We start from the raw sequence: 26,425 nt of genomic DNA, 5'->3' as shown, positions 1-26,425 counted from the left end.
TACTTCCTGTCCCTTCCTTATTTTTGCTCTTAACTTTCCTACCCTGATTCTCATATGTTCTAACCTACTCATCTGTTACCATATTATAATAGTTCAATATTTTTGAAGCAGCATTGTGAAGACAATTGTCTTACTTCAGTCTGTTCTAACAAAATACCATAGACTGGGTGGTTTAAACAACGTAAATCTATTTCTCACAAACCTGGAGGCTGGAAAGTCCAAGATCTAAGTGCTGGCAGATCTGGTGTCTGCTTAGGGCTCACTGCCTGATTTTCAGGTGGTCATCTTGACATAGCCTCACATAGTGGAGAGCAGAGAGAAAGAGAGAGAGAGATGGGCGGGGCGGGGGAGGGAGAGAGAGAGAGAGAGAGAGAGACCGACCGACCGATTGATCAATCAAGTTCTCCTGTCTCTTCTTATAAGGGCACTAACCTCATTCACGAGGGCTCGACTCATTAATTACTTCCCAAGGGCTGTATCTTCTAAAAGTATCACATTGTGGATTAGGATTTCAGCATATGAATTTGTGGAGGATAAATTTGGTCCATAGCAGCACCATACAAAAACAATATTAAAGATGGTCTCCTTTTCATCAGGCATGTTTGCAACTTGAAAGATTTGTTAATGTCCATAATTTTTGTCTGTTTGCTATTTCTGTTTTTTTTTCCTCCACGCTTCTCCTCTTTTCTTTTGGATTGAGTGCAATTTGATATCCAATATTATCTCCCCTATTGTTTTAATAGCTAAACCTGTTTATGTTACTTAAAAAAATACTTGCTCAAACATCTACCCTATATGTACTTACATTCTGTCTTCAAATAACAATATACTACTTTATAGTGTAAGGTCTTACATCAGCATACCTTTGTTTTCTTATGCTGTATTCTGTATTTTGCCTCTAAATATGCTATACACTTTACATTATATTGTAGAGTTTAAACTTCTATTTTAGTCAGTTATCTCTTAAAGAAATTAATGGGAAAAGGAGCTATTCTGTATTTATTCACATATTTGCCATTTCTAACTCTATTTCTTTGTGTAGATCTAAGTTTCCACTTAATGTAAATTCCCATCAAGCTTTAGAACTTCTTATAACACTTCTTGTAGTGAAGATCTACTAGTAATATATTCTCTCAGCTTCTGTTTGTCTGTTAAGGTCTTGTTCTCATCTTGAATTTGTAAAGATATGCCATTCTAGCTTGACAGGTTTTTTTCTTCCAGCCCTTGTGTTCCATTGTCACTCTTGCAGCCCTTGTGTTCCATTGTCATTGAATTGTTTCTGATAAGAAGTCGGCCATAATTGGTTGTTTACAGATATATGTGTTCTTATATTCTGATTTCTTTTAAGACTTTATGATCAGTTTTTAGTAATTTGATAATGATACATCTTGATGGGGTTTCCTTGGATTTCATTGAGCTTCTTTGGATCTGTGGTTAATATTTTAAAAATCAAATTTGACTATGTTTTTGTCATCCTCTTTGACTTGTTTTCTGGCTTTCCAATTGTGTATATGAAGGGACTTCAAAAAGTTTGTGGAAAAAATGGAATTAAAAGATAAAAATAACATAAATTTTATTTCTCAACCAAAGTTTCATGAAGTTCAAGATACTTTTGTAAGTGATAATACCAGCCGTTCTGTTCCTATAGAACTGAGTGTCCTGGTCATTTAATCATATCAGTTGTCACATTTTTTACATTGGTAACTGAATAAAAATGAGTGCCCTTTAAAGATATTTAAAGATTAAGAAACAAAAAGAAACCAAATCAGGACTGTAAGATATATGCCTAATGATTTCCCATTGAAACTTTCACAAAATTGCCCTTGTTTGATTAGACAAATAAGCAGGAGCATTGTGGTAAAAGGGGACTCTCTGGTGAAGCTTTCCTGGGCATTTTTGTGCCATAGCTTTTGCTGACTTTCTCAAAACACTTGCAGTCAGTAGATATTATCATTCTTTGCAAAGTCAACAGGCGAAGTATCTTGAGCATTCACAAAAACTGTTGCCATGACCTTTGCTCTTGACCAGTGCATGTTTGCTCTGACTGGACTATTTCCATGTCTTAGTAGCTGTTGCTATGATTGTGCTTTGTCTTTAAGATCATACCTGTAAAGTGGTGTTAAATCTCCTGTTACAATTCTTTGAAGCAGTACTTTGGGATCTTGATCCTATTTGTTTACAATTTTGATTGAAAGTGCTGCTCTTCTATGCAGCTGGTCTGGGCATAAGGATTTTGGCCCCAATCATGTGGAAAGTTAGCACTTTAATTTTTCAGTCAGAATTGTGTAAGCTGAACCAATTGTGGTGGCTCTGGTGGTGGCTATTGTTTGTGCTGTTAATCATTCATCTTCTACAGTTAGGGCACAAACAAGATGAGTTTTTTTCTTGCAAATTAATGTGGAAGGTCAGCCACTGAGGGCTTCATCTTCAACATAGTCTTGTTCTTTCTTAAACTTCTGTAAACTGCTGCCTCATTTAGGGCATTGTTCTCATCAACTTTTCATAAAGCATCAATAGTTTTACCATTTTTCTATCCAACCTTCACCGTAAATTTGGTGCTTGTTCTTACTTCAATTTTAGCAGAGTTCATGTGGCTCTGACAGAGGCTCTTCAAACTGATATCTTATCCTTAGTGCCTCAAACTAGAGTCAGTTCATACGTGTTTTAACAAGTTAGTATGAATTTATTTTGGCAAAAATAACTGAAATCCATGCATAATTTTTAAAATAATAGATATTTTACATGAACTTTTCAAAGACCCTTCATATGTTAAACCTCTTAATATTGTTATTATTAAGGAACCTGTGTCTTTGAGGCTCTCATTATTATTATTTTTAAAATTCTTTTTCATCATCTTTTTAAAAAATTTATTTTGACCAGATCAATAACTGCATAGTATTTTCATAAAAAGTTTTGAAAGTATTTATAATACCCATTTTTAAGACTTTCTTTGCCAAGTTTATGACATCTCTTATTTCTGTATGTTTGTATTGATCATTTTTTTTCCTCACTCCTGTGTTTTTATAATTTGGATCAAGTTTTCTTTTCTTCTATTTTTTTTAAGATTTCGTTTGTTGATCTGCTGTATTTTTTAGTCTCAATTTCATTTATTTCTGCTCTTTATTATTTTTTTTCTTGTACTAACTTTGGGTTTGCCTATGTGTTTCAGTCAGTCAGATTTTAAAAAATTAATATAAATTGTTTAGGAAATACTCAAGTCAGTGTCTGGTTACATCCTTGGAATTAGCTGGACCGGTGGTCTGCATAGAATAGAATGTGAATCTTGTTTAAAGTAAGGGGTATGTGTATGTGTGTGGCGGGGGTACATGCACACTCGTGCACACACAGAGAGAGGGAGACAGAGGCACACACATCTCTGTTGTTCTTTGGGATGTTTGAGGAACTGTGCCAGCATAGCCAGATGCTGGGAGAAACATCCCCCACAGTTGAGAAGGTCATCTATCGTTATGGGACAATTTAATTCATAACTTCTTGCGGTGACTTTATCCTACGAGAGTAGATATGTATGTGGTAAAAAAATAAAGTACTGTGTTTCTTACACTATTTGGTATTATAGGTACTTAGGAAATAAAAATGTTAAAGTTCAGAAATATTAATGTCAAAAAATTTGCATCTTCAGATCTGGTAAGTAGACCTGCTTAGAACTAGCCACTGGTTAGGCCTGGGAATATGTGGATGTTACCTTTGTGTTGGTCTAACAATGGCTGTTCCATCTTCTGTTTCTAGCACCACGTCTGATATCGTGTGAAAATGTGGATAGAGTTATAGATAGATGATGAATAAGTTGTTAAAACATTATGATTAGTCACAGCATTTGCTTTGTATTGATGTGTAGTTTCTGGAACGTAGAATGGCTTTAACTTTTACGGCATAAATAACACACAGAAAATAAGCATGCTAAAGGGATTAATAAGCAGATTTTGTTTATTTTCTCTTTTGTATATATTTTTTCTACTTCATTGAAAGAAATATACATGATTGCATTTATAAAGACACTGAACAGTTGTTTTCTTTTCATGCAGGGGCCTGAATTAATGAATAAATACGTTGGTGAATCTGAAAGAGCAGTTAGAGAGGTAAGAAATTGTGCCTTAAGTGGTACTCAGCATAGGAGAATCACTTCTGTCCTATGTGGTTTCCCTTTTAATTTAAGTAACACACTTTGGCGTTTCCAAATCCAGATCTTAGTGGTTTATTTTTTTCTTCAGGTGAATATTATTTTATTATTCAAAAAGGCAGTTTTCATCTTCTGCAATACTTCAGTCTTGTTTTTAAACATCATATTGCCAGCCCTTATTTTTACCAAATAAAGACTTTTTTTAACTATCATTTTTTCTGATAATAATAGCCAGCATTTCTGTTAAAATAGTTAATGCTGTTATTAATAGTTAATAATAACTATCATTTATTGAGCTCTTAACTGTTTCAGGCATTGTACCAAATGCTTTGTGTTCTTTTTTGAATTCAGTTCTTAAAATAACTGTCTAGGTAGGCATTTATTGTCATTTCCATTTTATAAATATGGAAATTGAGGTTTACAGAGGTGAACTGCTGAAAGTCACACAGTTACTAGTAGTGGACCTGAGATTTTAACTGAAATTTTCTGATTGCTTAACTGAATTGCCTCCCCCACACCTGTATGAGTACATACTGGTAGTCTTGTCTCTGTAAGCACCATTGAAGGGGATACTTTTCCATCCCTTATAAAGTTCTGAGCATATATTATAAGGTCTATAAAAAGTGACTAGGGTGGTTGACTTGTACCTAATAGATTTAGTTCTATAGTTTTAAAACACAAACCAACTACAGAATTTTCTAGTGTTTGCTCATCTTTAGCTAATGTGGCACTCTTTCCACCAGACCTTCCGAAAAGCAAGAGCAGTGGCACCTTCCATTATTTTCTTTGATGAACTTGATGCCTTAGCAGTTGAAAGGGGCAGGTAAGAAGTCTTTAATAGTACAGCTATTATATAATAATAGCAATTATAGTATAAAATAGCATTTGATGTACAACTTTTATCTATTAATACATTTGGCCTAAAGTAGTTTTCAGTTTATGTGATTACTTCCTCTTATACCCATTAAATTATTTCATGTAATCACTATATAGTACTTTTATCTATATTGGATAAAACCCACTGATAACTGTTTGGGTATTTGAGTCCATTTTTATAGTTGATATCAACAAATACCTCTTAATATTGTCTATCAAAATTAGAGTTATTGTAAGCATAATTAAAACTGTAAACAAAACTGGATTAATCAAAATTACTTGTTATAGTAGAACACAATTATAATAAAAAGTTATGCAGATTTTAAAATTCTCTGGAATAAATGGTTCCTAAAACAAAATTAAGTAGAATGTAAATGAGTATTAATAGTTTTGCTCCAAAAATCTCAGGCAGTGAAGAGGATTATCTGTGATGTCATTTCAAACAATCATACACACACACGTACACACACACACACACACACACACCCCCCCACACACCCCCAGAACTGTTCATAAGTATGTTTTTTTCTTCTACAAATATAGAGAAGTCCTTTATGTACTATAAGTGGTTCCTGTTGGGTAGTGTAAATTCATGTACTTTGTGCATAGCTTCTTGATGTATATATTGATTATAAAATTTTTGCTGATGGTAATTACAGTGAAGGGTGAAGACAATTTTTCAGTCTCAGTAGTAAGTGTGATATGAAGCATTCCTGTTATCCTTCTCAGAGCTACCTCACGTGATGACAGTATAAATTATCATTAGGAACCTGTCATTAGGAAGTAGATTGCTATATTAGTCCATTTTCATGCTGCTGATAAAGTCATACTCAAGACTGGATAATTTATAAAGAAAAAGAGGTTTAATGGACTCAGTTCCACATGGCAGGGAGACCTCACAATCATGGTGGAAGGCAAAAGACATGTCTTATGTGGTGACAGGCAAGAGAGAATGAGAGTCAAGTGAAAGGGGAAACCCCTTTTAAAACCATCAGATCAGGCCAGGCACAGTGGCTCATGTCTGTAATCCCATCACTTTGGGAGGCTGAGGCAGATGGATCATTTTAGGTCAGGAGTTTGAGACCAGCCTGGCCAACGTGGTAAAACCCCATCTCTACTAAAAATATGAAAATTAGCCAGGCATGGTAGCAGGTGCCTGTAATTCCAGCTACTTGGGAGGCTGAGGCGGGAGAATCACTTGAGCCTGGGAGGTGGAGGTTGCAGTGAGCCAAGAGTGCACCATTGCACTCCAGCCTGGGCAACAAGAGTGAAACTCCCTCTCAAAAACAAACAAACAAACAAAAATATCAGATCTCATGAGACTAATTCACTACCATGAAAACAGTACGGGGAAACCTGCCCCCATAATTCAATTACCTTCCACTGGGTCCCTCCCACAATATGTGGAAATTATGGGAACTACAATTCAAGATGAGATTTGGGTGGGGACAGAGCCAAACCATATCATTCTGCCCCTGGCCCCTCCAAAATCTCATGTCCTCACATTGCAAAATTAATCATGCCTCCTCAGTGGTCCCCCAGATTCTTAACTCATTTTAGCATGAACTCAAAAGCCCACAGGCCAAAGTCTCATCTGAGACAAGTTAAGTCCCTTCCACCTCTGAGCCTGTAAAATCAAAAGTAAGTTAGTTGCTTCCTCGATACGATGTGGATACAGGCATTGGATAAATATGTCCTTTCCAAATGGGAGAAATTGGCTAAAATGAAGGGGCTAAGGGCCCCATGCAGGTCCAAAATCCAGTAGGGAAGTCAAATCTTAAAGTTCCAAAATGATCTCCTTTGACTCCATTTCTCACATCCAGGTCACACTGATGCAAGGGAGGGGTTCCCATGGTCTTGGGCAGCTCTGCCTCTGTGACTTTGCAGGGTACAGCCTTCCTCCAACTGCTTTCACCACCTGGTGTTGTGTGTCTGTGGCTTTTCTAGGTACATAGTGCAAGTTGTCAATGGATCTGTCATTCTAGGGTCTGGAGGATGGTGGCCCTCTTCTCACAGCTCCATTAGCTGGTGCCCAGTGGGGACTCTGGGAGCTTCAACCCCACATTTCCCTTCTTCACTGCCCTAACAGAGGTTATCCATGAGGACTTTGCTCCTGCAGCACACTTCTGCCTGGACATCCAGGCATTTCCATACATCCTCTGAAATCTAGGCAGAGGTTCCCAAACCTCAATTCTTGACTTCTGTGCACTGCAGGCTCAACTCCATGTGGAAGCTGCCAAGGCTCAGGGCTTGCACCCTCTGAAGCCACAGCCCGAGCTATACCTGGCCCCTTTTAGCCATGGCTGGAGTGGCTGGGACGCAGAGCATCAAGTCCTGAGGCTGCACTCAGCAACAGGGGCCCTGAACCTGGCCCAGAATGCCATTTTTCCCTCCTAGGTGTGCAGGCCTGTGATGGGAGGAGCTGCAAGGAAGGTCTCTGACATTTACTGGAGACATTTCCCCTGTTGTCTTGGCATTAGCATTTGGTTCCTTGTTACTAATGCAACTTTCTGCAGCTGGTTTGAATTTCTCCCCAGAAAATGGGTTTTTCTTTTCTACTGTATTTTCAGGTAGCAAAATTCCAAACTTTTATGCCCTTGTTACATCTTGAATGGTTTGCTGCTTAGAAATTTCTTCCGCCAAATACCCCAAATCATCTCTCTCAAGTTCAAAGTTCCACAGATCTCTAGGGCAGGGGCAAAATGCTGCCTGTCTCTTTGTATAGTAAGAGTGACCTTTACTACAGTTCCCAACAAGTCATCTCCATCTGAGACCACCTCAGCTTGGATTTTATTGTTCCGTATTACTGTCAGCATTTTGGTCAAAGCCATTCAACAAGTCTCTAGGAAGGTCCAAACTTTCCCACATTTTCATATTTTCTTCTGAGCCCTTCTCTGCCTGTTACTCAGTTCTAAAGTTGCTTCCACATTTTTGGATATCTTTACAGCAGCACCCTACTCTATAGGTACCGATTTACTCTGTTAGTCCATTTTTATATTGCTATGAAGAAATACCTGAGACTCGATAATTTATAAAGAAAAAGAGGTTTAATGAACTCAGTTCCACACTCTGGGGAGGTCTCACAATCATGGAGGAAAGTGAAGGAGCAACAAAAGCATGTCTTATGTGGTGGCACACAAGAGAGCTTGTGTAGGACAACTACCCTTTACAAAACCGTTAGATCTTGTGAGGCTTATTCACTACCACAAGAACAGTGTGGGGGAAAGCACACCCACGATTCAATTACCTCCACCTGGCCCTGCCCGTGACACGTGGGGATTATTACAATTCAAGGTGAGATCTGGGTAGAGACACAGTCAAACCATATCAACTGCCCTGCTTTTGGCCGCCCTCACATTTGGTATTCCATAAATATTACCAGTCTTTTTGCTTTATGAGATGAAGCACTCAAGTCCTCTTATTACTTCCATTTTAAGATGGCACAGATTGTTCCAAAACCTCAAATTTACCTAACTACAAGAGATGTAAAAGAAGCCAGAGAAGTTTGTTGAAGTAGTGTGACCTTCCACATTTATATTACATCAGAGATATCTGGCTTTGGATCCTAAAAAGGAACAGGTGGCATACCCTGTTAAATATGAACCAGATGGGAAGTAGAATATGTAGCAAAGTTCACATAAAATGCATCTGAAATAAAGTGATGTGAGAAACCAGAAAAGGCTTTTTGTAGAAATATCTTGCTTTTGTAGGCAGTTTAGCTCAGTAGGAATTACCATATACATTAGACATGCTAATGATTTCTAGCTTCTAGATATCATTTTCTCTGGTGGTCTTCATCACATTGAACTTTTCAGAGAACACATGTGTTTAGTGTATACCTCCCTCTCTCAATGGCTTGTCATGTGTTACTTAATGATGGGGAGCAGTTTACATACTGAGAAATTCAGTCATTAGTCAATTTCATTGTTGGGTAAACATTATAGAGTATACTTACTTATAAACCTAGATGATATAGCCTTCTACACTATATACCATATGGCCTGTTGCTAGACAGTATAACAATCATCTGTAGTACTTTGGTTTTGTTTTCAAACATCATATCACCAGCCTTTGTTTTTACCAAATAAAGATATTTTTAAAAGTATCATTTTTTTTCTGATAATGATGGCTGGTATTTCTGTTAAAATAGTCAGTGTTGTTACTAGTAGTTAATCATATTGAGCTATTACTATGTAAGGTATATACAGCAATAAACCATATGGGATAACAATAGGCTATGTTACCTATACCATGTAGCCTGTTCCTAGACTACGAACTTACACAGCATGTTATTATACTGAATACTATTGTAAACAATGGTAACAAAATGATTAGTATTTGTGTATATAAACATACAAAAATTAGAGTGAAAATATAGTACTATGATGCTACGGTACTACCTTCATATATGGGATTGCCATTGACCAAAACTTCATTATATGGTGCATGACTGTACAAATAGATTTCATGAAATTTCTTTTGTACAGAAATATTTTTGGTCATAATTTATCAAGTTAGCTGACATTTGAGAAAGCAAAGATGAAGTTGCATTCGATGAACTAGAATGCTGATGGGTCCCAATTAAAGAGTTTTGGTTGTACTCTGCACTGAATCTTACGTAGTTTGTTTTTTGTAACCATAAAACACTTATAAGGTGGCATTCTGTTTTCAGGTCTTTGTCTTTTTTCCTAATTGTATGATGGATAAGTATAGCCTATAAGTGATTGTTTTATCTAATTAGCTTGCTGTTACTTGAAATCTAAAACCATTTTGTTCCTTTTTTTGTTCTTTGGCTATTTGAATTGAACACAATAGAAACTGAAAAACGACTATTGATAGATAGACCAGAATTATAAAATTCCCAAGATGCTAAACCAGTTTTATACATTATTAAACCACTCATGGAATAGGAAAACAGAGAAAAATTTCATAAACTAGGAGGCACTTCTATGTAATATAAGGCTGTAGAATAGTCACTGATATTTCATTTATCCATAGCTATCATTTGTTTTCTATAACATTCAGGTCAAATCATATAAGTAGTCCCAAAATGATAATGTATAAAGAAGAATAATTCTTTTTATCAAGATTATAATTTCCAAATTCAGAATGTTTAACAATTGAGCAAATAATTATGGCATTTGATAGTCTTTACTATCTTGCTCATGCTAAGTCAAATTTTGACTAAAGTTACTCAAAAGATAAGATGTGGTAATTGGCCATGAAACAGAGGATTGCAGCCAGCATATTGTAAGTAGAGCATGGATACACTATTTGCTTATTAGCCTTTGAAGTCTTTGTATTTCAAAAAATGGTATATTTCATGCTTATAAAAGTATCTAAAAATAACCAGTATTTTATCCTCTTGTTTGCCCTGTTTAAGAGATTCTTTAGGACTTGAAAAATAAATAAGCCTGGTGTTTACTTCTCTTCTTCTGTATGCTCATTTAAATTATGGCATCTTTGAATAAGGATTTTTCTCTTATTTAATATTGTAAGTTAGAGTAAATGCTGTATGATTCTTTTTTCAAAGTGTTTTACTACAGTTAGGAAAATTGAAAATGCCGTTAAGGGTAACATAGCTCTTCGGAAAATGAATATGATAGGGAGTGAAACATTGAGGGAGAAAAGGGGAGTTGAATTATACTGGGCTAATAATAGCATTAGGTAACATTCATTTAATGCTTATTATATACTAGAAACTATTTAAATTACTTTACAGTAAAGAAAAACTCACCAAAATGTCCCTGCATTAATGCAAGGTAGAATATTACACAATTGGCAGTTGGCTCTAGTACTTTATCTTACCTCCTTGTGGGGAACGCTCCCATGTGAAGCCCCTAGTAGATTGGGCTACACGATATGGTGGGCTTGAGCCCAGACAGAGTCTCCAGTTGAGGGAAGTCAAGCTATGGGAAAGCAGGAACAGAAAAAGGATCTGAGCTAAAGATAAGCATTGGCGGACAATCGCCAGGTGGTCATGTGGTCATAAGACGCATTGTGTCCTTTATTAACTTAGTTCTTTCTCAGTAAATATGTGATTACCTTTACTAACCCCCTAAGAATGTAATGACTAACTTCTTATACTAACCCCCTAAGAATGAAATGGCTAACTTCTTGTTAAGATGAAGAGTCACCTGCTTAGTTTGATTGTCTAGCTGGCTCTTCCATTGTATAACATAATGAGATCCACCTGCTTAGTTTGATTGTTTAGCTGACTCTTCCATCATATAAGATTATGAGACTCACCTGCTTGGTCCCATTGTATATCTGATCTTTCCGTTTTGCCCCTTTGATGATGATGTAACTTGTTTTTCTACTTTAAGACTTTCTGTTCCCTTTATCTCACGAAACTATGCAAGCAAGTACCCAAAAAATGTATATAAGCTGACCCTGAGACAATAAAGTCGTTGGTGAAGCATAGTCTTCTCAACCCTCCAGACCCCGTCTGTCTGTCATTCTTTCCTTCCGTGCACCCCCCTATCCAGGTTGGAACCCTCTTTCTGGACAAGAGTTCCTGGCAGACGTGCTCCCTGCACCTCCTGACTAGCTTACATTTTTACCTTTTTCAATTTTATGGTGTGGTGAGGAGAGCAGCCTGGGCAGTGAATTATTAGTCAGCCTTGTCTTAGGCAGCAGTTCTTTCACCAAAAGTGCAGTCATGTAGGGTCGGCCCAGTCTCCTGTGACTGAGGAAATGAGTACTGACTAATCTGAAGAGTCCTGTAACAACTTTCTTTGTCCAGGACATTTCATTGGGTCCTACGATCCTGAATTATACTCCTTAGCTGACAGTGATTGCTTGGTAGTGCCAAACTTCAAGCAGAACTAGAATAGATTTGGAACTAGGAACATATTCCTGAAACTTAGGGTGGTTAGCTAGAGAGGCCCATCTTGTTTACTTAACTTGGAAGTAATGTGACTCCTTTTGTTTTGACCCCACTAAGTATATTATGGCCTTTTGTTGCATTAACTTCTAATTGTTGTGTTTAGGTGCTATTCTTATCTTCCTTTTACAGGTGAGAAAGTGGGGCATTAGACACCTAGGTACCTACTCAAGGGCATGCCTCACTAATTGCAGAGCTGGGATTTGAATTTAGGTTTACTGACTCTAGAGCAGATACCCCGAGACAATTTTTTATTCAACTACCACATCACATCGCCCAGGACTTCAGGTCTAGGTAGTTAACTCACATTTCAAGCTTGTGTTTATCTTGCATTTTCTCTGTGACTTACATTATAATGATTCTGTTCATCTAAGTGTGCTGTCCTAAGTCTCCTTTGAAAGCATTCATTCATTCACTTATTGAGGAAACATTTAAAGAACAGTCATTCTGCTGCAATAGGCTTTGTGTTGGGGATAAAACAGAGAACAGAACCTAAGGCATGTTCCTTAATCTCTCTAAGCCTTAATTTCTTCATCTGTAAAGTGGACATAATACTAGCAAGTTCTAGGTTGGAAGTAAATACATGTATAGTGCTTAACATGATACCTGCCATTTACTAACTACTAGAAAATGTCCATGTTTCTTCTTCCAGTAATTTCTGCAAGATGTTCTTATAATAATAATGATTTCCATGTAGGTTAAAATACAGTAATTGAGATTAAAATGAGTCTGTTTCAACAGAGTATATATACTAGCGAAGGAAACTGATTAAAACATTTGGGAATTAGAAAAAATATTCCACAGTTGACAAACAGTATGGCTTTTTGTCACTCTAAGATGCTGTCAGTTATAATAGACATCTTTTTTTATGTAACTTACTGAAGAAATATGCTGAAAAAATGGTGCTGAGAAATCACCAACTCCAGGAGACATTCTGACTTCACGAATTTAAAGTATTTAAAAAAAAAAGATCTTACATATAGGAGAAAATCTTGTTATTTAGAAGATAGGGAAGATGATCCATTCTGTTTATAACACTAAAGCTTTATATAATATTTTGGGAAATTGTTCTATGACTAGAACATTAAAAAAATGATTAAACATATTTTAAAAGTGAAAAAGGTTAAGTGCTCAGTTAAAAAGCTGCCTATTATCTTCTATGTGGCACTAGAGACTCTATAACATTAATAACTGCTTTCTCTTATAGCTGTTTCTGCACTTAATAGTCCAGAATTGGTTTCCACTTGGAGTGGTTAGGGAAAAAAGTAAGAAAGTTCCGAGCCAGCTTTCATTGAAAAATGAAGATTTCAGGCTTGGCAGCATTCTGAAAAGAGGTCTGAGTTTTAAAATAATCAGGAAATGAGGTTGCCTCTTTTAAGCAGCAGCATGTCCAGATTTGAGGTAAATTAAATTCATGATGCTGTGTACTGTGAAGGAAGTTTTCGTAGGCATCATTTCTCTAAATGACACTTTTCAAGAAGGGTTATAAAATTTTTAATGTGATTTTTATGGTGGTTTTAAAAATTTCATAAAATCATAAAACTATAGATGGAAAATTCTTAGAAGTCATCTAGTGCAACCTTTTATTTTTCAGAAGAAACAGAAACTCCCAGAATTTAAGAGAAGAGACCCATAATTCCATTGTGGCTTAGACAAGACTAGAACTCATGTCTTCTGATGAGTTTCATATATTATTGGGATTTAGGAGAGAAAACGTACATTTATTTCAGGGTAAAAATTCTCATGTATCTAAATATTTATGATTTTTTTTTTTATGTTTTAAGAAACTCTAATAGTCACCATTTAGATGCTTTCGGCCACTATTATTTTTATGTCCGTTTTGAAAGTTGCTAAAATCAATGGCTGTTTTTCTGGTAAATAGTTTTTCCCAATTTATACTTAATTGCCTCACATATAACATAGTTTCACATTGGTAAATTTTAAATAGTAAACAGTAAACAGAAATGCTGAGGAAAACAAAGCAAAAGAAGAAATGAAAATATGTAACAGTTTCTCTTGTAATAGTTTTATGTGGTACCAGAGTTCTATGAATTTTTTAAATTGTGTTTTGTCTATAGGTTGTATCTAAGTATTATAGCATACTTTTTCAAAGGCATGAGATGAGTTTCCTTAGAGAGATGGTCTGTTGCAGCATTTTACTAGGAATTGGGAATTCTTTGTTATTGTTGTAGGACACATAGGTCTCTTATTGTATAGTTATCTCATCTTTAAAATGAAAGTTTGCTTACATTTTACATGTACCATGAAAATTACCATAAGTAATGATTTAACTCAGAGCAGTATATGTTGACTAGTCTTCTTTATGTATTTTTTTTTTTTTTTTTTTTTTTTTTGGTTTCTTACATGCCAGTTTTGACTGTGGGTGTTTGAGGAGGTAGATTTTAAGAAAATGAGGCCAAGTGAGGTGGCTTATGCCTGTAATCCCAGCACTTTGGGAGGCCAAGGTGGGCGATCACGAGGTCAGGAGATCGAGACCATCCTGGCCAACATGGCAAAACCCTGTCTCTACTAAAATACAAAAAATTAGCTGGGTGTGGTCATGCACGCCTGTAGTCCCAGCTACTTGGGAAGCTGAGGGGAATCGCTTGAACCCGGGAGATGGAGGTTGCAGTGAGCTGAGATTGTACCACTGCACTCCAGACTGGTGATAGAGCAAGACTCCATCTCCAAAAAAAAACAGAAACAAAAACAAAAACAAATCAGGGTGCCTACCATTTGGGACTCTTTATGATATTTAAAATGTATACTAGAAAAAATTTTTTAAATTAAAAGTGAATATATAAGATAGTGGTCCATAAAGGGATGGTAATGCATTTTATTTTATTGGAGGAGCCAGGAAATTCATGTATTCTGTGAAATTTTTTGTACTGAAAAATAAAATTCGTATAATAATTACCATAATGGCAGTGAGGTTTCTTAAAGATAGGTGTAAGCACATTTTTTTTTTTTCTGAAACCGGCCAGTTAGTAAATGTTTTCAGCTTTTTTAGCCATACAGTCTCTGTTACCACTATTCGTGTCTGTTGCTGTAGTGCAAAAGCAGCCATGGAAAATATGTAATCAAATGAGAAAACAATCACTTGGTCAGATTTGATCTGTGGCTATAGTTTGCCTATTCCAGTTTTAAGATACCATAATATCCCTTTGATCTATGGTCCTATATGTCTTTTGAATAGGAATAATTTGGAAAGGGGGCTTGACTTTTGAAGGGAAAGAGAGTTAGTGCTTTGGGGATGTCTGGCTTACATATTAGCTGAACATTTTCCCCTATTGTGTTGTATTTGTCTAGCAGATAATAAAGTTTTATGAAATCATTTTATTATGTTACTGATTAGACGTTTGTACTTAAACTTTTTCATAGAGTTGGTTTTGATTTCCTGGGATGTCAGTTTTATGGTTTTTGTTTCCTATTGAAGCTTTGAAAGTCAGCCAAGAATGTTTCTCAGTTCATAAAACATTTTCATTATGCTTTTCTCCAGCTAGAGCTCAATGATCTGTGGAAATAAAGAGCAAAGGCAGTATGGGTAATAGGAATGCAAAGAATTATCATCACCTAATCTTCAACATTAATTACAGCCACTGTTTCCTCCTACAACAAATAGCAAATTGGAAGGAAGTTCTTTAGAAAGAAGAAAAGTTTGAGTTTCACTGCCTTTTATTTAGAAGTACCTGATTGGAGGTGTCAATAATACATTTCTAAATATGGATATTTTATTAAAAGCAATGAATTAAGTAGCTTCACTTAGTTGCTACATAATAACAGCATAAAACTCAAAAGGACCTATGCCTAAATTTATCTAATTTTGCTCCCTCATTCATACCTGCCAACAGGAATGAAATCTTCAAGGAAACGAAGGTGTTTTTATCCTCTTACCTCAGAAGCCCACCACAGTGCCTAGCAAAGATGCACACAGATAGTTTCTTGAATAAGGGAATAGAAACTCAGAGAAACTAGAGATTATGATCACTCCGCCGGTTATGCAGAGATCATGCCTTTGCACTCCAGCTTATTAATTAATTTGTAGAAAGGTCTCCATGTTACTCTCTACACAAAGGTCATTCAGTCACACTTATTTTGTTGAAGGGTAATTTTGCAGTCTTTTTTTTGAGTAAGCAAGCACCTAAGTCACTAGATTCCAAATCTTGTGTTTCTACAACCATACTTAGAGCATATAAATGATGATCCTGTATTATCAAGGACAAATGCTGTATAGAATCCTGTGGCAGCTGCCTCCCAAACAAAAGCTAAGTTGACTTATATTATTTTTCTTCTTTCTAAAGAACTTCTTTAAACATTTCTTGCAAGGCAGGTCCACTGGCAACAAATTCCTTAATTTTGTTTGTCTGAGAAAGTTTTTCTCCTTCACTTTTGAAGGGTGTCTTTGCAGGATATAAAATTATACATTGGTGGGTTTTTTCTCTCAATGCTTTAAATATTTCACTTCACTTTCTTTTTGCTCACATGGTTTGTGAGGAGAAGTTGATGTAATTCTTTTTCTTCTGTAAGGTGGTCTCCACCCCTCAACATGTGGCTTCTTTCAGGTTTTTAAAAAAATCTTTGATTTTCTGCTTACATGTAGCTTCTTTTTTTTTTTTTTTTTTTAACATTTATTCTGCTTGGTGTTCCCTGGGCTTCCTGGATGTGTAGCTGATATTAATTTGGGGAAATTCTCAGTAAATGTTTCTTCAAATATTGGTTCTGTTCTTTCTTCTTTCGGTGTTCCTATTGCATATGCCATACCTTTTGTATCTGCTCCATAGTTCTTAGCATGCCTTGTAATTTTTCTTTGATAACCAGACATGATACACTGGATAAAAGGAACTGCAGTAAATAGGGCTTTAGTGATATAATAGGTGTTGAGGGTAGTAGGGGAAGGTGTGTTCCATCACAATGGAACTAATCACAGTGGTCCTGTGATTAGATCTCAGTCTTTAAGTGAGTCTATACCCTTTGACTCTGAACTTCACAGTTTTCTCCCCCTAGATGGGACAGGATGGCTAGATGGGGCTGGAGTTTTTTATCTTTCTTCTCCCATAGGAAAGGCTAGAAAGTGCTAAAGTTGGATATTTCTCTTCCTCTGGGTCACTGGTCTCTAATAAAACCTCAATAACATAAGCTCTGAGAAAAAATATTTTCTCTTGAAGAGCAGACCTTTTTCAGAAAAGAATGCTCTAAGTGTATTTCACAGTGGGTTTATTTCCTTCCTCTTGCCAGAAGCAAAGGGGGATTTTTCTCAGATCTTCACTGTGAGAAGCTGGTGTATTTTCTGAAGATAAAACTCACAGATGTGTGAGGGACCCCTTCTGTGACTCTCTGACTTGTCAAACACTGAACCCCCACAGTTTGTTAATTACATTTCCAGTTTTCCCACCCTGGCACTGGCTCTCATGGAGGTTTCTCTTTGTTGGTTTCTGCTCCAGAAAATTGTGATTTTCTGTACCTGGGCTGTCTGTCTCTCCAGTTTTGCCCTGTGAACTTACTAATATGATGGATCTAAGAAGAATTGGTTTTTCAGTTTGTTCAGCTTTTTACTTGCTCTTAGGACAGAGTGAAGACTTCCAAGCTCCTAACATTCTGAACCAGAAATTGGACCAGTACTGTCCTTTTATAGTCTTTTCTCTAGACTGCAGGCAGCCATGGTGTTTCTCAAAAACGCAAATGTGATTAGATCATGTCTCTAGTTGAAACATTTAACTGTAGCATAAAATCCAAACTCCATGATTTGAATAACAAGGTCTTTGTTGTTCAGCCTTAGTTTATTTTTCTATACTAATCTTTTATATTTTTACCTTACTGCTATGCTGAGCCATTTTGCACTTTATCCAGTTTTTAGTATCCTGTATTTTCTTTCTTTCCCTCCATTCGCCCTTTGCTTGCCTAATACGCACCAAGTTTTAAGGTTTTACCCGAGAAACCATCTTTCTTGGGACAGCACACTTTGGCTTTCCTGAGACCTGTCCATATCACCTTCCTGAGTTTTTTGTTGTATGGAATCACAAGTGATTAGCAGAGTAGATACAATTAAAGGCTTCCAATATAATTTATTGGCAGCCTGAAATATTTACTATGCGTGTAGTAAGTATGAAACACCTCCTAAAGCTTTTGCCAATTGTGTTTCTACTTGACAGTTAAATTCCCATGTGGAAAAATTGTATTATGGAGAATCTTTTGAAGGATATTGATACGGTTTGGCTCTGTGTCCCCACACAAATCTCATGTTGAATTGTAATCCCCAAGTGTTGGAGGAGACTCCTGGTGGGAGATGATTGCATCATGGGGATGGATTTCTTCTTTGCAGTTTTCATGATATTGAGTGAGTTCTCGTGAGATCTGACGGTTAAGTGTGTGGCACTTCCCCTTTCACTCTCTCTTTCTCCCCACTACTGCCATGTAAAGAAAGTGCTTGCTTCCTCTTCTGCTTAGCCTAATTGTTAGTTTCCTGAGGTCTCCCAGTCATGCTTCCTGTTAAGTGGAACTGTGAGTCAATTAAACCTGTTCTCTTCATAAATTACCTAGTCTCAGGTAGTACTTTATAGCAGTGTGAGAACAGTCTAATACAGATACAGAATCCATTTGTTTATAATGTTCATCTTCTTACATAGAGTCAAATAAGCAAAATTATTTACCTGCAGAGTAGCTACCTGCAAGAATTAGTACCCAAAACAGTTCTCAGTGACTTCCCAAGTACTCTTTGGTCCCATATATTTCAAATACTGGAGAAAACCATGTAAATTAATAAATTGAGACTGTGATTTGTATAACAATCTCATGTGCATTTGACTGGTTTGAGTTAAAGGCTATTCTCCTGTGGATACATTAAGTCAAATTTTTGAACTTATAATGCATGTTGAGGTCTAAATACTGTCCTTTAGAGGCCCTGATTACCTTACTACTAAATATATTACGTTACATGATAATTATACTGAGGTACTCTTCTTTGTCACAGGTGCTAACAAAATTATTGGGTATTTGTCTCCCTCTACTTTACGTCCTTTTCTACCCCACCCACCAAAGTGCATCTAATTGAATTTGCTTGTTTAATACACTTACAATACTGTGTTACACTCAGTTACTTATTACATATTTATCATTTCTGAATAAGTCTTAGGAAATGCAAGCTATTGCTAATGAGAATTGTTTTGTGCATTTTGATTGTGTGATATCAAGGATTTGTTCATCAGTAGGATTTGTTGAGTTTACTTTCTTTTTTCTTTTTCTTTTCTTTTTTTTGAGACAGATTCTCACTCTGTTGCTTAGGCTGGAGTGCAGTGGTATGATCTCTGCCCACTGCAACCTCGGCCTCCAGGTTCAAGGTATTCTCATGTCTTGGCCTTCAGATTAGCTGGGATTACAGGTGCATGCCACCACACCTGGCTAATTTTTGTGTTTTTTTCAGTAGAGACAGGGTTTGACCCAGTTGGCCAGGCTTGTCTTGAACTCCTGGCCTCAAGTGACTCACCTGCCTCGGCCTCCCAAAGGATTACAGGCACGAGCCACTGCATCTGGCCCATTTATTTTTTAAGAACTTATATTCAGTAATTTTTTAGTGGTCAAAGGACATGAATTTAAAATAAAGGGTAGTGTGTTTAGAACTGGTTTTGTAATTGACTTGGTACATAAACCAAAGAAGAAAAACTAGCATGCTTTCTTTGCTTATTTCTCAAGAAATGGGGATTGTGGTAATTACCTACCTTCTGATGTGTTTTTAATATTCTTAATATTTATGAAGAAACATCAGAAATATCCTAGTTGTTATGGATGTGTAATGAGTTTTTTATTTCACATAGACTTTAGGTTTCATGTGAGGACTGGGTTTGCATCTTACTCAGTTTTTCATTCCCAATTTCTGTCAACATATTTGCCATGTGGAATATAAACATTGATCGAACAATTCTGTATGTATTCGATGAATTATTTTAAATAATCATATATCTTGTTTTCCAGTGCTTTTATTTCTGACAATTATTTAAATATTTTAGTTTTGGAATGAAAATGAACATTGTTGATGACAGAGGAAAATAAGTGATTTGAATACAGTTTGCTTTGTGATATGATAATGCAATAAATAAAGTCTCAAAGGCACACTTCATATTGAAAACAGACATGATTTTTCTTATTATAGACTATAGAACCTTTAAAAATTAATAGATACAGTATTTGAAGATAGATAAAGAGATTTTTAAAACTGTATTTTCCAAATTAGCTCTTTAGGTGCTGGAAATGTAGCTGATCGTGTTTTGGCTCAGCTCTTAACAGAAATGGATGGGATTGAACAGCTAAAGGATGTGACCATTTTGGCAGCTACTAACCGCCCAGATAGGATAGACAAGGTAAGAGAGAAGCCACTGTGGATATTATAAAATCAAGAACTGGCTTGTTTGATTTTATCAGGTTTTTGTTTTTGTCAGATTACTTTCTAATCAGTTTTTCATTTAGAGGATGTTGAAGCGTGTAAAGCAGGTTCACTGTGGACTGGTTACCATCTTGTCGGAGTAAGACAGAACATGCTTGCACACAGGTTATACAAAGCAAGTTTACCACTTACAGATGGGCAGCAAGATACAGTAGAAGCTTAGGATTCATTGCAAACCAGTCTCTCAAGGCTCAGGAAAGCTACCTGGGGTGAATGGAGTCTTGACTGCATGTGCTTCGCTTGCACTGTGGCTGAGGGACCCTGGGAAGCACCGTGTTTTGGGTTTTATGTACTGAGAATGTGAGACTCATTGGGCTCAGGTGCTAGAGGACATCCTGTTTCTAGGAGAGGACCGGAGCAGAACCTGGGCTGTTCCAGCCAGTCCCTCCCCATCTCAGGATGTTGCATTTCCTGCACATGCTACAGTTATTCTTGAGAACTACGAGGAGAAAGAGAGACTGGGTCAGTCCAAGACCACCCAGGGAACTGTCCTACAAAGGATCTTAAACTAATAAAAATGAAGAGAACAAAGAAAAGCTTTATTTACATTTTTATTGCTTGTGATTCATTATTAGTGAAACTATTGCATAACTCTTCAATATCCCCCATTTTGCATCTTTTAGCATATTTCTCTAGGGAATTGAAGTTTGAAATTCTTCGTTTAATCTAATTTATTATTCCAGAGTTTTCATCATTTTCATCTGTATGAAGATACATTCTATCTACTTAGCTAGTACTAGTTAGACACTAGTTACCATCAACACAATAACTTTGAAGAAATACTGTCCTAACTGTTGTTCTCAAAATAATTAGAATTCTTCTATTTTTTTTAAGAAGTTACTCGGGCTGTAAGTAGTATAGGTGCAAAACCAATCCTTTTAAACTATTACTGCCACTTTTTCCCTAGGTCATTTAATAAAGGAGTTAAGTAATTTAAGTGCTTCATTTAGATCTAATATGTAATATTTTATAAGGATTTAAGTTGGGAGTAAACATTTGCTTTCAGAGCACGAACCAGTTTCTCTTTTTTGTTATTGTCAGCATTATTGCCTCGTGTGGGACTTCATGAGCTACTTTCTTCCTGTGCACATATACACATACTTCAGTTTTTAAAATGTGATTTTTTTTAAAAAAAACCCTTTGAATGGAGCTATTATATGCTAAGAAAGCCTTGCTTTGGTTTGGTTAGGTGTTTTGCTATGTGATAAAGATTCTTTGGTCAAATGCAGGAAAGCTTTGGATCTTAGAAAATCATTCCCTTATTGATGCAATACTTTATTAGAAGATAGGTGAGTTCTGAGTATTTATAGAATCTGGGTTGGTGTTAAGGCATCTCTGAAGTCTGTATAAATGGTAGGACTTTATATGAACAAGGACTGTAGGAACTGCTGAAGGAGCCATTAAAGTTTACCTAGTTCTGCCTCTGGTTTCACAAATAAAGGTGGGGAATCCAGAGAAATCTTCCTTCTGGTAAGAATTTGTTGTATTTTTATGAGGTTTGTTTCCTGGTTTCCCTGTGGTTAATGAGCTCAAATGTCTTAGGTTTCTTGTCACTAAAGCCTAATCTGCTAGTAGCCTTCTTTAGTTTCCTAATGTCAGATGTCCTTGATATTGTTGTATTGGCCCAAGCATAGAAAGTCAACACTAAGACAAAAGTATGCCAAATTGCAGTGTCTCATTGCCGGTGGCCATGGAGGACTCAGCTCTCTCCAACCCGTGGCCCTGAAAGGAGGGTGTCAAGACCTTTTATAACCATAAAACCACCTCAGGAGTGAGGGTGAGGGGCAGGGGTGAGGTGAGGGGCTTCAGATGTTCTGAGGGCTAGTGGCTTCTGTAAACCACCCCCTGGGCGGGGATGAGGGTGAGGGTGAGGGGGTTCTGGACATTCCGGTGGATTCCTGGGCGAAGATAGGGGGAGGGGCTCTGGACACTCCGAGGGCCAGGGGACTTTTTGACATTCTGGTTGTTAAATAAGTGGTTAACAAAAGTCAAGATTAGCATTTGTTTACACATTATCTGGGTAAGGTGATGATTATAGTCCTTAATTACTTACTCATGTTTGGGTCTTAGAGAGCAGTTTCAACAGAAAGCTGAGGTATGGTTGAGGTATGCAGTTTTATGGGGCTTTTTACCATGTCACAATATTAGATATATTTCTTCAAGTAGGATTTAAGGCTTACGATAAATGTGACTGCATTTTTCTAAATCAAGCTATCTGACTTGGCCTGTTTAGTGCTTGTATTGTTGTTTTCTTGCTATGTAACAAAGTACCACAAATTTAGCAGCTTCACACCCATTCGTTCACATTTCTTAGGTTAGAATGTGGGCACAGCATGACTAGTTTGCCTGCTCAGTATTTAAACTAAAGACTGAAAACACAGTGTTGGGTAGTCTGCATTCTCATTAGGAGCTCATGTTTCTAAGCTCATGTAGTTATGGCACAACTCACTTGTGATTGCAGGGCTGAGGACTAAAGACTCAATTTTCTTACTTGATATCAGCTAGGAGCCACTCTCAGCTCCCAGAAACTACTAAAATTCCTTGCCACACAGCCCCCTCTACCATCAGAAACAGCAATGGAATGTTTTATCCCTGTCACACTTCAAATTTATTTTGCCAGGAGAAGCCCTGTCCCTTTGGAGGGCTCATCTGATGAGGTTAAGCCTTATTGAGGAAAAATGTCTGGACCTTGAAGTCAGCTGATTCAGGATCCTGCAAAAGCCCTTCACAGTAGCATCTAGATTAACATTTGATTGAATAATTGGAAGAAGATATGTTTCTATCAGGGTGATAGGGGACAGGCTGGCACCACAGTTGGGACTTAGGCTGGGAAGGTTCTTGGCTACACCCAGGAAAGGATTCAAGGGCCCGGTGGTGGTGTTAGACAGCAATCTTTTATTGATTGGTACTGCTCCTTGTGGTGCAGGGCTAACTTACAAGCAGCACAGTCAGTTTGCCCACTTTCAGTTACATGCAGATTAAAGGGTGAGTTAATACAAATTGATTCTAGGAAAGGGGTGGCAACTTCTGGGTCACTGCCATGGAAAGGGGTGGTAACTTTTGAGTCACTGCCATGACATTTGTCAACTGCCATGGTTCTGGTAGCAGTGTTCTATGCCAGTGGGCAGTGAGCACAGCTAGAGTTCGCTTTTGTTGTATCTACTGGTTTTGGCCAGTTTCTTCACTTCTTCCCATCCAGACTAGATCCTGTTTTGTTCAGCAGGGTTGTCACCAGAAAACAAGTCCTGTTGGTTTCCTACCTCATTTCCTCCCCATAAGGAGAATGAGGAATGCCTCCTTAATCTTAAAGGGCTGCCTAAGGTCACAGGTCTGTCCTCTGTAAGTGCCTCCTGCTGATTTTATGAACATAGGCTCTGCCTAGCATGGGAGGAGTAAAAATCTCTGGATAACTGATCTAAAAGGCCCAACGGCAGGATGTTTTCATTTTCTGGGTCGGATGATAAGATGGGTTGGAAGCCTTGTGCCAGCATCATCTTTATGTAGACTTTAAAACATATAAACTTTACTAGGAGGTTAAACAAGAAAATTAGAAGGAAGAGAAAAGTTAATGCTCCCATGCCCACTCATATCATCACATTATTTATCTATGTGTTTGTGAAATAATAGCTTTAACTCTTCTAGAGGTTTGTAAGTATTGCTCATGGTGTCTTCCTCTTATGCCTGCAGGGACTTACAAGAAACAGGTTTAATCCTGGACAGGTGTACCCAGCTAGTGATTCTCTGATGTTTAACAGCAGTGGAGGTCCTTAACAATATCTGATAGATGTCATTCTGTTTTTAGTTGTAATTGATCGTCAGGGGATCTTTATTTTTAAGTTTTTAGTAAGACTAAGTCTGGCTAAACCGAGGGGCTATTTTTTTTCTTTGTGGGAAAGGGCAACACTCTATTTTCATAATTCTGAAAGGCCTTTTGAACCTAGCCTAAATTCTAAGGGCAGGTGTGGCATAGTGAAGCATGTCCAGCCTCTCCCTATTTCCCATCATGTTCTGAATTAGTTTTTTTTAGGTTTATGTGGGATTTCCTTTGGCCAGAAAACTCATAAGTCAAAAGACTTATAACCAGTTAAACATTTTAGGCAGAGCGGAATGGAGGTGGCTTAAAACTCTTTTAAACAATATAGGAGTCAAATATTAAAAGCCAAAAATAAGGCTACATATCAAGAAAAACCAAGAGCATAGAATGAAGCTATACTGGGGGAAAGCAGTGCTCCCATAGGCCTCTAAGGCAAAACACTTTAGTATCAGGCCATAACAGCAGTCAGAACCAGAAGAGAAACAAGGCAAAACACTTTAGTATCAGGCCGTAACAGCAGTCAGAACCAGAGGAGAAACAAGTCACAGGAGCTGACAAAAAAAATAAGGAGAGAGTTACGCAAATCTGAGAAGCTTTCAAAAGAAATCACAGAATTAAAAAGCAAAAATTCTGGCAAGTTAGCGAATTAATATCTTAAGAAAACCTGGTTCTAACACATAGACTGTTTTCTAGAAGGTCTACCACAGTTTTCCTTCAGTCACAGCCAGCTTAATCACATACCAAACTCCCCTCTCAAATTACTTTTTACAGACACCATTATCATCCACACAGAGCATCCACGACATGTCTGGACCTTGTGACCTGTCCTGTACCATCTCCCTCTCCAAGAGTCAGTTAACTTTACTCTAGGACAAGAATCCACCATGCAAAATCCCTCATACAAAATTACTCTTTATTTATATCCCCCCGCACAAAAAAATACATATTTTTTTCATGCTTTCTTCATATTCCTCTTTTTTAATTCGCTGATTGCTTCTTATTTTGAACCATGGCCTAAACGTGTTACATGTATTCTGTAGTTACGGCGAGGAAAGTGCTTTCAGTATTCAGTGATAATTGTAAAAAAGTTTAATATTTAATTCATTTCTGTTTCAGGTAGAACTCCGTATTCGTATGAAACATGAATTTTTAAACTGTACTTTTATTACTAAGAGGATATATACTATATCAAAAGTGTCTGTCCTTGTGGAGTGTTCTGAAGTTCGTTAAATGTGAGAGAATATGCAGTGCAGTTTTAAGTCTGTTTCCTTTCCACATAGCTTCTTTCTAAGGGACTGTGGAACTTTAGTTACCTTGTTTAATAGAACTATAAAGATGTTTTCCCACTTGTATGATTAGGACATAATATTCAAAATGTGCCATGAATGTGGTGGTAGGAATAAAACAGTTTTAAGGACAATCAAAACAACATCCTGTTATGAAATAAAAAGACACAGTTTTTACCTTTATTGTCTGGAGGAAACTGTAGTAGGAATAAAAGAGGTGACAGAGTTAAAATACATTTTATGTTTTTAGGCTAAAACTGGTTTTTTAAAAAAGACCATTCTTGGGTCAAATAAATATACATGTAGTGTAATTTTGGCTACATTACATCAAGGCATTTGGCCTTTTCAATTAGCTGGCATAGTTTACAATCTTGTTGCCGATTACCCCACAACCTCTATGTCATGATGATTTTAAGTTCATATGTTAGAACAGGGAGAATTCCTGGACTGTTACCGGAGTGAAATTGATACCATTATGTTACCCATGTGTCGTGCCTATTTAGTGTCTCTTTTTGACAATGTTTCAGTGTCATGTCTTCCAGGGAGACTAACACTGAAGTTTCTTGGGGATTCTGGTGATTCAGCAAAGAAAGTGAGACACATAGCTCAAGAATTGCATTATTCTGTTCCTTGCTATGTCACATTTACACGTCAGACTCAATCGCTGTGATGTAGCACACTAGGCTGAGTGAAATAATTGCCCTTGATGTCCCTAAGTCCCCGAGGCTTTTTATCTACCTCCTGCTTAGATAGTGAAGAGAAGTTGAAGTTCCACCCTCAATTGTTCATTTTGTGTATGAGTGACAGGGCGTGGTGGGACAGATGAAGATTAACGGGATTGTGTGATGTCAAGTAGGCTCATTGTCTTTAGATTAGTTGCTGATGGTCTGGATTTCTTTAGAAACAAACAGCTAATTTATTATTGATGCCCAAATAGTAGTTAAATGCCCAAACTTTTGGAGTTTATGTTGTTCATTGCTGCTGTGTGGCC

General features: G+C 37.0%; 1 protein-coding gene across 4 annotated transcripts in view; it reads left to right on the top strand.

Annotated features, from left to right (window-relative positions):
* AFG2A (AFG2 AAA ATPase homolog A) overlaps positions 1-26,425 on the top strand; it is a 327,555-nt gene that overhangs the window by 102,756 nt on the left and 198,374 nt on the right. For all 4 annotated transcript variants that reach the window (XM_074396932.1, XM_039479102.2, XM_039479101.2 and 1 more), the window contains 3 exons: positions 4,044-4,097; positions 4,882-4,961; positions 20,125-20,251. In XM_074396932.1, coding sequence (XP_074253033.1) covers positions 4,044-4,097; positions 4,882-4,961; positions 20,125-20,251 — 261 coding nt within the window. The remainder of the gene's footprint in view (positions 1-4,043; positions 4,098-4,881; positions 4,962-20,124; positions 20,252-26,425) is intronic.

The sequence above is a fragment of the Saimiri boliviensis genome, chromosome 3 (assembly GCF_048565385.1).
Source record: "Saimiri boliviensis isolate mSaiBol1 chromosome 3, mSaiBol1.pri, whole genome shotgun sequence".
Classification (NCBI taxonomy): domain Eukaryota; kingdom Metazoa; phylum Chordata; class Mammalia; order Primates; family Cebidae; genus Saimiri; species Saimiri boliviensis.
The sequence above is the reverse complement of the archived record's forward strand: the minus strand, read 5'-3'. Positions and strand labels throughout refer to the sequence as shown.